The sequence below is a fragment of the Pseudophryne corroboree genome, chromosome 2 (assembly GCF_028390025.1).
Source record: "Pseudophryne corroboree isolate aPseCor3 chromosome 2, aPseCor3.hap2, whole genome shotgun sequence".
NCBI classification, from domain to species: Eukaryota; Metazoa; Chordata; class Amphibia; order Anura; family Myobatrachidae; genus Pseudophryne; species Pseudophryne corroboree.
In genome coordinates, this window is record NC_086445.1 from 938,828,070 (window position 1) to 938,840,075 (window position 12,006).

Consider the following 12,006-nt stretch of genomic DNA (forward strand, 5'->3'; position numbering starts at 1 on the left):
GCGCTGTATGTAAATGCAGCAGGAGGCGTCTTTTACATGCAGAACTGCTGCACTAGTGATCCAAACTGCATCCTAGGAAGCAGAATCGAATCAAAGCACCCACCATCGGGCAACTTACGGCACCTATGGTGCCACGGAAGCCAACCACAGTAGAGGACAGGAAATCTCCGTCCTAAGACGGAGATCCCTGGCCTCTTCCAGCCACCAAAACGGCGGCGGCAAGCTTCTGTTTTTCCAAAGGGAGCCTGTCGCCACCCCTTCCCCGCCCCCGACACGGCATCACACTGTCAATCAATGATGCCATCCTGCGTCCTATGCAAAAGGACCCGCTTGTGCACGCGCAGATTGGGTTGTGTGCATGCGTAAAGTACCGAACATTGGTTCTTTGCACCGATTGTCTCAGGTGCAACCGCATCTGAATGACCCCCCATGCACAGATGGAATTGACTGTTTAGAGCAGGGCTGGCCAAACCGGTCCTCGAGATCTACCAACAGTTCATGTTTTCCAGGCCTCCTGGACATCTGTAGAATTGTCAGTTAGGAATGTATGCAGCACATCTTAATTAGTAATGACTACACCTGTGCACCAGCTAGGTGGTCTGGAAAATGTGTACTGTTGGTAGATCTCGAGGACTGGTTTGGCCAGCCCTGGTTTAGAGCATAGGTCTGCAAACTCGGTCCTCATTACCCCACACAGTGCATGTTTTGCAGGTCTCCTCACAGAATCACAAGTGAAATAATTAACTCCACCTGTGGACCTTTTAAAATGTGTCTGTGAGTAATTAATACACCTGTACTCCTGCTGGGTTACCTGCAAAACATGCACTGTGTGGGGTCCTGAGGACCGAGTTTACAGACCTATGGTTTAGAGCATAGGGGGTCATTCCGAGTTGATTGCTCGCTAGCTACTTTTTGCAGCCGTGCAAACGCATAGTCGCTGCCCATGGGGGAGTGTATTTTCGCATTGCAAGTGCGCGATCGCATGTACGAAAAAGTTTTTTGTAGTTTCTGAGTAGGTCTGAACTTACTCAGCCCTTGCGGTCACTTCAGCCTGTCTGGTCCCGAAATTGACGTCAGACACCCAGGCCCTGCAAACGCCTGGACACACCTGCGTTTTCCCTACTACTCCCAGAAAACGGTCAGTTGACACCCATAAAGCAAACGCCCTCTTCCTATCAATCTCCTTGCGATCGGGTGTGCGAATGGATTCTTTGCTAGAAGCATTGTACAGCAACGATGCTGTTTGTACCCGTATGACGCGCGTGCGCATTGCTGTGCATACGCATGCACAGTTTTGCCTTTTTTTTAACTGATCGATGCGCTGCAAAAATCGGCAATCAACTCGGAATGACCACCATTTTGTATTTGCCAATGTAGTATATCCCATTTTGCCTGACTTGCAATTATTAGCACAAACAAAACTCATCAATCTCCAGATATGGAACTAGCTTTAGGTACTGATGACCTGCACTTAGGAGCTGCAGAAGCAGAAAGGCATGCTTCTTTATTGCATAGAGTATAGGTTAACTTAATATATAAGAAATGTTGTAACGTGTAATGATATAACAGCCTGAACTCTGATTCTGTGGGGGGAATGTAGTAGCTGGTGAGAAGCAGGAAACACAAGACTTTGGGGTAAATTTACTAAAGCTTCTAAAATAGAGAATTGGTAATGTTGCCCATAGCAACCAATCAGATGCTGTCTATCATTTTCCAAAAGGCAATTGAGAAATTATAGACATCTGATTGGTTGCTATGGGCAACATCACAAATTCTCTGTTTTAGAAGCTTTAGTAAATGTAACCCTTGTGCAAGTTCTCCTGATTTTTTAAAGCGACAATCATTTACACAGCAAAACCAGGTTGGTTTTTAATAAAAATTATTGGCGCCTTAGAAAACGTGGGAACTCGCACAAAGTTTCGCACATCCTGTTCCTTGTAGGCTATTACATCTCCCCCATGGTGGCCACAAGTACTCCTGGTAACATATTAGCTACTGATATTTTAAAAATCTAATTAAAAACAAAAATTAACATGACATAAAAAGAGGCAGGTGGCTGTCATACGACACTCGGTGGCTCATTAGTTTATGGAGGGGGAGATTTATCAAACCTTCTAAAAAGGAAAATTGGAGGTGTTACCTATAGCAACCAATCAGATTCTGTAATTTTATAGCATGTACTAGGAAACATATAGCTAGAATCTGATTGTTTGCAACGCCTTCACTTTTCTTCTTTAGAAAGTTTGATGAATCTTCCCATGAGTTATGCTGGGCAGTGCTCTGTCATGCCACATGCCTCTATGTCAATGCTCGCTAGCTCACTACTGATGACCACAGGAGAGCTGCCAATCAAATACTGTATATATAACACATCAAATTCACATGAGGCTCCTGGCTAAAAGTAGAGAGCCAGGTAAAACATATGTCTCAGCTTCCAACCCTCTCATTAACTAAAGCCAAGAGCCAGTTGACTTGAAATCATACTACATGTTCCTGCTGCTTTATAATGAACAGTGCCTCCATATATGTCAATAGAAAACTATTGGGATGATGTATCAAGCAGTGAAAGAGTGGAGAAGTGAACCGGTGGAGAAATTACCCATTGCAACCAATCAGCTTTCATTTAGTATTTATCAAGTATATTCTTTAAAATGATAGGTAGATAGGAAAATGCTATGGGCAACTTTCTCCGCCTGTCAAATTCTCCATTGTTTTCACTGTATGATACACCAACCATCAGTTCTATTGTACAGTATGTATGGACAGATTTTAATTCTCCAGTGTCAAGATCTGGGGTGTGGGACAGCCCTCGCTTGAGGGAAATTCCTACTTTATATATTAATTCAGAAAGAACCTTAATGGAGCCATCTCAACTTTAATAAAACAAACCAAAACAATAATAAACACAGGCAATAAATATGGAGCTAAAGTTATCTAAAGATTACTACAAAACAGAATGAAGATTCATAGACATTAACGTCAATAAACATAAAGATTATGAAGATGTCAATCACTCACCATGGCAGGTTCCATCCACCTCCTCGTAGCCAACACTGCAGACACAACGTCCTAGAGGTACAAGCCAGTCACCATCCGCCCCACAATACAACTTAGGAGTGTCTCTTTCCTCCGCATACTTTATGCAGGACCCTCGTACTTCGACAAGTGAAGACGAATCAACTCTTGGAATAGTATCGGGAAACATTGCCAAGTTGCGCACCATATATGGGCATTTTTTGTAGTAGACTCGTACTGAGACTAAAGCAATACATGCTCCAATATCTTGAAATGCAAGGTAAAAACCTTTCTTGGTTATGGGACCCACTTCTCGAACCTCTGTGTTGAGTTTTAGAATGCGATCACCTAAATCCATTTGTGTGAAGCTCTCATCAGCGGCAATAGTATCGATCTTACTGTACTGAGTTGGCTTGAACTTGACAGCATGAGCGTCTTCGGATTCCATGTAGTGGAGGTTAAAGGTCTCCTTGCAGGTCCCCACAACCCAAGGAATGCTGTTACAATCCCTGAGTGTGAATTTCATCTCCACAAATACTTTTTGTGCTGCGTCCCGAGATATCCAGTTTGTCCGGAGCCAGTTGTTTTGATTTGCTTCCATGACGTTACATACCTGGTATGTATGAATAGGCCGGTTGTATTCATCCATTTCCGTGATGGCGTCCCACTGCAAAAACACATACAATGTAATATGAATAAAACAACATCATACAGTCGTATGTATTATAGGGGGTAATTCCAAGTTGATCGCAGCAGGAAATTTTTTAGCAGTTGTGCAAAACCATGTGCACTGCAGGGGGGGGGGGGGGGCAGCTATAACATTTGCAGAGAGAGTTAGATTTGGGTGGGTTATTTTGTTTCTGTGCAGGGTAAATACTGGCTGCTTTATTTTTACACTGCAATTTAGATTGCAGATTGAACTCACCACACCCAATCTAACTCTCTCTGCAAAGGTTATATCTGCCCCCCCCCCCCCCCCCCCTGCAGTGCACATGGTTTTGCCCAACTGCAAAAAAAATTCCTGCTGCAATCAACTCAGAATTACCCCCATTATGACTATTACTATGATTATAGAGGGTATATTTACTAAAGTGTGGATTTTTAAATATGGAGATGTTGCCCATAGCAACTAATTAGATTCTACTTATCATTTATCTAGCAGTTTCCAGAAAAATAGAATCTGATTGGTTGCTAGGGGCAACATCTCTGCATTTTAAAAACCGCACTATTAGTAAATATACCCCTAGGTCTAATTCTAAGTTGAAGGCACTGATGTTGTTGGACGCTGTTGAGCAATTTTTATATCTGTTGCACCAGGGAAGTGCTCAGGCCGTAGAGAGATTGGGAGGGGGGTAAAGCTGTGGGTGTGGCCTAATCATGGAAGTGTGGACACATCCCCTTTTAAAAAACATGCAAAAAACATACTTTTAATGTGCCGCAGAGCGGTGGTGGTCTGCACAAGGGGGCGCTGTGCACCACTCAACCAGGGACAGATCTGAAGGGGGGGTGGGGTGGTATTGGGGGGGGGGGGGTGATTGGAGAGATTGCTAACCCTTCTTGAAGGCAGGGGAGACTGCTGCACTCAGTGGCGTCATCCTCCCTGGACTCACTTCAGCTGGGCAGAGGAGAGAAGCCGCAGCTGGCTGACAGGGAGGGGGGGGGGTGCAGACTTGGGCCCCCGCCTGGCCTTTCAACAAACCCGGGCCTGTGTAATTAGTACCCGATCATCCCTCTTTGCGCCACTGGAAGTGCTTATAGTTGAAGTTGGTTGTGGTCGGAGACTAGGATGCCGCTGTGTCAGGCTCAGAATTATGGCCTATATGCTAGCAGTATAAAAAGCTACAAAAACAAACTCCTTTGCTTGATAAGAAAGAAAAGTGGGAGGGACTTATGCCCAACTAGTGCCATACATGAAGAGGCACCTGGTGCAATAGAGTATGAAGGACACCCTAGGTGTCTTCTCTTTTCAGCTCTGGTTACGTCATGATGTTATAAAAAGTAGGTGATAAGTGATAACCTAGCACTCATTAATAAAGTATTGATGGTGCAGGTTGTTGTACAAGTGTTGGAGATACCTGGCGGGTGGGGTGGGGGAGCAGTTGGCACTGCTTCATTAAGTAAATAAATGGCAACAAAGCAAAGGTCTAGTAGGAGAAAGCAATGCGTTTAGGAAGAGGTGACGCATGTGAACACCAATAAATGAACGTCAATTGAAGACAGAAACCCCCTTTAAGTGCAATAGAAATAATTTACTATTAAACAAAACACAAAAGCTGCTGATGTCTTTAAACAGTCACATAAAAACAACAAACAACAACAATGTAGCAATAAGGTTACGAATGCTTTCAGAGAAAGCAAGCACTTTAGTAATTAATCCTGTTTCTTCTTGTCTGTTGAGAATGCATATTGCAAATTATCCCTGAATAATAAGCCCACTGACGGCTGGTCTATTATTTATCAGAATTAAGCCAAAATGTCAAACTTGCCTCTATGCAAGGAAATGTGCACAAGTTTAACAGCTTCTCAATGTGCCTGTAATTGGACCAACACGCAAATGCCTGCGGAAGATTTAACTAAGCAACGCTACTATTGAGAACACTGACACAACAGCTACACATTAATTACCTGCTAGAGTAGGACATAAAGATAAACCTACTTATTTCCTGGGACTTGGAAATTCTATGAGTAATAGAAGACACTTAGAATACTGCAGCTCTCTGAAAAGAAATTGCTAAGAAATAAGGAAGATAACAGCAAAACAGCGACACTTAATATTTCCTGAATCTATAGGAATATGGCAGCACGCATTACCCGAGCACTTATCTCACGTAGCTGAGCAAAATGTCACCGCTGCTCTGGAAGTTGTTTTAGCTGTATAGACACACCAATTATAGTGACCTTAGCAGTAAGGGACACTGATTCAGCAATGGTTTAAGAGCCATCTGGGCACATTTATCAGATTATTGTCTCAATGGAGCAACTTTAGTGCAGATGTAAAGGACCATTATACCGAAACTGATCTCAAGAACCATCAAGACATCCAGCTGTCAGTTAACTTATTGTATGTGGAATTGAGCCAACCGACTCATTACTGGCTTTCAGAAGCTCTGTAAGATCTGGCTTAATATTCAACAGCACTGCGCAAAAGCACAGGAATTGCGTGCTCCTTTTGGCTGCGTAGAAACTGGTACTTGTGGTGCATTTTGATCGCATGTTAAAAGGCATTTAAACACGCCTATCAATCAGTTTTGGTTCATGCGTGTGTTTAATATGCATTTAGCATGCTTCTGTGACGAAACAGGTTATACTGTAGGGAAACGGTTGTTAAACACATCTCACAGTATTTGCACATCGGCCCACTGGGAATCTTCCCTGCTGGCCCAATGGTCAATCCGCCCCTGTCTCCCACTGAACTGAAATACTACAACAGTGTGATGTGTGGGATGCACTGGCATGGAAAAAGAAAGTTTCAAAGAGTTTAATGAGTTGCAAACGCAAGTTACACATATGTCTAAATTTGTAACAGGTATTTTATTTTCATCTCCATTTACATTCGCTTAACAGGCCATGAGAATGTAACTAAAAGGCGGAATGTTAATGCCAGTGTGTACATAGCTTAAGGCTGCAGACAGTTTTCTCATTATACTGCATTTAGAGAAATATTAATGCAAAATCTTCGTATTCCTACTTCCCTATAGATTGGAAGCTTGCCAGCAGGGCTCTCTTACCTCTCTACCTGGTAATACACTGTCTTGTTTTATTTTTGCTTTCCCAATTGTAAAGCATAATGTAAAATGCTGGTGCTATATAAATACTTGTTAATAATAATGATATTAACACTACTACTACTACTACTACTACTACTACTACTACTACTACTACTACTACTACTAATAATAATAATAATAATAATAATAATAAAAAAAAAAAGAAGTTTCCCAATTTGCAACTGAAGTCACAACACTAAGAACCAGAATGTTAGAAATGTCATGACTTTTTGTACATGAAGGAAACATGTTTGATAACATGTTGTGATTACTAAAACATACTGACAAGAGGATGTCAAAAGGTCAACATTAACAATGTTGACATAAAAAATTTCCACATTGATAATGCTGACACCATAATGTTGACAGTTTTCATGTCAGCATTGTTAAAATGTGGACAATAGGGTTAGGCTGCAGATGGGAGGGTTACAGTGAGGCTGCTGGGGGGGGGGGGGGTTTAGGCTGCAGATGGAAGGGTTACAGTGAGGCTGCTGGGGGGTTAGGCAGCGGGCGGAGGGCTACAGTTAGGCTGCTGTGGGGGATAGGCTGCGAGCGGGAGGATTACAGTTAGGCTGCGGGGGGGGGGGGGTTAGGCTGCGGGTGGGAGGGTTACGGTTAGGCTGTTGGTTTGGGGTTAGGCTGCAGGCAGGAGGGTGACAGTTAGGCTGCTGAGGGGGTTAGGCTGCGGATGGGAGGGTTACGGTTAGGCTGTTGGGTGGGGGTTAGGCTGCAGGCAGGAGGGTTACAGTTAGGCTGCTGGGGGAGGTTAGGCTGCGGGTGGGAGGGTTACGGTTAGGCTGCTGGGGGGGGTTAGGCTGCGGGTGGGAGGGTTACATTCATGTTGTCATGTGGGGGTAAAACTGCAGGCGGAAGGGTTACAGTTAGGCTGTTGGGGGGGGTTAGGCTGCGGGTGGGAGGTGTGATGTTAGTGTATTAGAATGCTTAATATTTGTAGACACTCCCTTACTAATATGTGTAAGCCTGAATCTTCAGTGATGGTCCCTGGGACCAGGGGGATGCTGGGAAGTGGGTGGTCCAGTGTGCAGTGTGTCTGGAGTTGGTGATGGAATAAGACAGCACAGCAGTGAACTCACATGTCTCTGTGTCCTTATGACTGGATTTACAAACATATGAACAAAATATGGTGTCAGAAGAAGTTTAACTTGGACTGCTAGTGCTCGCAGAGTGTGAAAGAATCTTGCAAAAGTCTGTAAGGCTGTGATACTTAGTGTCTGCAAAGTCTGCCGTGTGCTCCTCTCTTCAAACAGTGAGTAACCATGGATAAACTGGCTCCTCCAACCGGCATGCTGATGTCTGGTAACTTGTCTGAAAACTGGAATAGATTTAAGCAAAGGTTTAATATATATCTTGCTGCATGTGGAGCTGATACAAAGGCTGACAAAACTAAGGCATCCATTTTCCTCCATGTGATATGAGAGGATGTGCTGGACATTTATAATAGTTTTCAGTTTGATGAGGGGCAGAATATGGTGCTATCTTCTATAATGCAAAAGTTTGAAGATTACTTTGTGCCAAGGAAAAATGTGACATATGAAAGATATAAGTTTTTCACATGTGATCAGAAGTCTGTAGATGGATTTGATCAGTATGTTACAGAGTTGCAATCACTCAGTAAAACCTGTGAGTTTGGTGATTTAAAGGATTCACTGATTAGAGGTCGTATTGTATGTGGAATACCTGATAATGGACTCAGAGAGAGACTGCTGAGAGAGCAAGACCTAACACTAGAAAAGGCAGTGACTATGTGCAGATCTGCAGAAATAACTAGATTTCAAGCCAAAAAGTTACACAAGGAAGCTGATGTAGTGCAGAAAACAGAGCCAAGCAAACCTGTAGTGCAGGTAGTGCAGAAAACAGAGCCAAGCAAACCTCCATTCTCAAGAATGAAGCAGTCTAAGCCACAGTCTAACAAGGAAATGTGTAGTAGATGTGGAAATGCTCACAATCCTAAAATGTGCCCTGCTTATGGTAAAACCTGCATGAAATGTGGTAGACTTAATCACTTTGCCAAATGCTGTAAAATGAAAAGTCAAACGACCAAAGTGCATGCTGTTAAACAAACAGAGGAATTCTTTGTGGATTGCATTGAACTTTGTAGTGCAGATAAGAAAGAATGGATTGTCCCTTTAACTGTGAACGAGATTGTCATTCCCTTTAAGCTTGATACTGGCGCGCAGGTGAATTTAATATCGTTTCAAGACTATAAGACTTTTAGAGTAAAACCTAAAATTCATCCAGCCAAAATGAAAGTTACAGGGTACACTGGGGAGGAAATTCCTGTGAAAGGTACATGCTTAGTGACACTGAAATATAAGGGACAACAGTTTAAAACATCTCTACTGATTGTGGATAAAAATGTGCAATCGATTCTAGGATTAAGTTCCTGTGAGAAACTAAGCTTGCTAAAGAAAGTTTTTATGGTGACATCACAAGTAGAAGATGACTGCAAATCGATGTTTACAGAATATAGAGACTTGTTTGAAGGTCTAGGTTGTTTGCCTGGAGACCATAAAATAAATATAGACACGCAAGTTTCTTCAGTGGTACACCCCTGTAGAAAAGTGCCGTTTGCGCTGAGAGAAAAACTGAAACAAGAGTTAAATCGCATGGAAGCCTTGGGTGTGATAAAGAAAGTTGATGAGCCTACTGAATGGGTAAGCTCCGTAGTAATTGTTGAAAAGAAAAATGGATAACTCAGAATATGTCTAGACCCCAGAGATTTAAACAAAGCTATTAAACGAGAACATTTCAAACTACCAACCAGAGATGAAATCATGTCGCAATTTGCGGGAGCAAAATGGTTCAGTAAATTGGACGCATCTTCAGGATTCTGGCAAATGAAGCTAGTTGAGGCCAGCTCAAAGCTTTGTACATTTAATACACCAGAAGGTCGATACAGATTTCTTCGACTACCATATGGAATATTGTCTGCTCCAGAAGTATATCACAAAAAGATACACATGATTTTTGAACATATTCCAGGTGTTGAAACAATGATGGATGACATTATTGTCTGGGGATCTACAAAGGAAGAACATGATTCTAGATTGAGACAAGTAATGGAACTTGTCAAAAAAGTGAATCTAAAGCTAAACAAGGACAAATGTGAAATTGGCGTGAATACACTTGCCTTTATGGGCGACGTGGTCTCGGATCAAGGTGTAAAACCAGACCCAGGGAAAATATCAGCCATAGTGAACATGGACGTCCTAACAACAATGATGACATCAGAAGATTCCTAGGAATGATTACTTACTTAAGAAAGTTTATTTCTCAACTCTCTGAACGAACAGCCTCTCTTAGATGGTTGTTGGACAAAGATAACGAGTGGATGTGGTCACATGAACAAGAAGAAAGTTGGCAAAACTTGAAACAGATCATTACAGAGAAACCAGTGCTAAAATTCTTTGATCCTGCGAAAAGAATAAGAATTTCAGCAGATGCTTCACAATTTGGCCTAGGCTCAGTGCTGTTACAAGAACATGAGGATACATGGCAACCAGTAATCTATGCATCAAGAGCACTGACAAGTGCTGAAACAAGGTATGCTCAGATAGAAAACGAACTTCTAGCGATCACATATGCATGTGAGCGATTTCATCAGTTTGTGTATGGTCAAACATTTACAGTGGAAACTGACCACTGTTACGTTCCTGATGCTCAGAACTAGAGAGATGTTGTGTAGAGAGTCCAGAGCACCAGGACGTGACGCTGAAATAAGGGATGGTACGGGAATAGCCCCTAGCATCCTACCTCCATTGTTTTACCCGTGTGGTCAGTTCACGCCTGAATGACTATGGTTTCTTGGGCCCACGGCAGCCGCGTTTGCAGGGCGGATTAGGTCTGCCCAACTCCCATGCCCCCAGGTCTTAGAGTGAGACAAGGCGTGAACCGAGACAGGATAATAACAAGGGGACCTCTAACTAAAGCAAACAGAAGCTAGGGGCTACTAACTACCCTAAAACTAAATATATGTGCGGCACGCCGTCAAAGGAAAAGAACAACAAAAGATACCACTGTCCACTCCCCCACACGGCACCGCCGAGTTCCGGGGAGGACAGTGAAAAGCGGAAACCTCCGCAAAAACCACCAATACAAAAGTAAAACAAGGACCAAGCGGCCTAGGCCGCAACACGCGGCAGAAGCCGCTACTCACGAAACCGGGAGAGAACCCAAACAAGCGAGAACCCCCAGATGACCGCAACAGGTTCACTTGGACAGGAAGGATTCCCAGGACCGGCTTCAGAACTCCAGAACTCAGGAGCACAGGGAGCAGGATCGACCAGATACAGCTGAGCAGGAACAGACGTTGCAAGGCAGGAACAGCATACAGGAAGCTATCACCGGCGAGGCTGTAGTGTGCTGGCTCCCATAAAAAGATCCTGCCGGCCAATGACAGGAGGGCCAGGAAGACCAGCCCCCAGACCCTAATTACTAGTTGCCATGCAGCTGCCCTGCTGCACGAGCAACTAATCAATCCTATCTGGCAACAGGGAACGCGGTCCGCCAATGGCGTCCCCGTTGCTATGGACCCAGCGGCTGAGGACGCCCGGCGTCCTAGCGTTGCCAGGGACCCGGTGGCTACAGTACGCATGGCGTCCTGGCGTTGCTAGGCGCCGGGCGGGCAGGGAGGGAGGTGCGGCGGCTGTGAGCGTCGCTCGGAAGCAGACCGAGCGGCGCCGCGGACCGCGGCACCTAACAGTACCCCCCCCCCCTTGAGGAGGGGTAAAAAAACCCCTAAAGCCAGGTTTCTGAGGAAATTCCTGAAAGAATAATCTCTTAAATTTAGGGGCATGTAAATCGTTATCCATGACCCAAGACCTTTCTTCCGGGCCATAGCCTTTCCAGTGAACCAAAAAATAAAGCCGGCCCGAGAAACTTTGGAATCTAAAACCTTCTCCACCAAGAACTCTTGTTGCCCCTGAACATCCACCGGAGGTATACCCTGGGAAGTCTTCCGAGGGAATCTCCTGGAAGAAAAATACTGCTTCAGAAGGGAACAGTGAAAAGTATTGCCAATTTTGAGTGATTTAGGCAAGCGTAGCCGAAAAGCAACTGGGTTGACCTTCTTAACGATAAGGAACGGTCCAATAAATTTGGGTCCCAATCTAGCCGAGGGTTGTCGGAGCTTGATGTTGCGGGTTGACAACCACACCTTATCTCCCACCTTAAAAGTGCATGGGCGTCGGAACCTATCAGAATT

At 44.0% G+C, this 12,006-nt stretch overlaps 1 protein-coding gene across 3 annotated transcripts in view; it reads right to left on the reverse strand.

Moving 5' to 3' along the window:
* The window catches only part of LOC135050113 (ephrin type-A receptor 6), a 1,497,116-nt gene that overhangs the window by 1,218,583 nt on the left and 266,527 nt on the right, over window positions 1-12,006 (reverse strand). For all 3 annotated transcript variants that reach the window (XM_063956287.1, XM_063956286.1, XM_063956285.1), the window contains exon 3: window positions 3,019-3,682. In XM_063956287.1, the coding sequence (XP_063812357.1) occupies window positions 3,019-3,682 (664 nt within the window). The remainder of the gene's footprint in view (window positions 1-3,018; window positions 3,683-12,006) is intronic.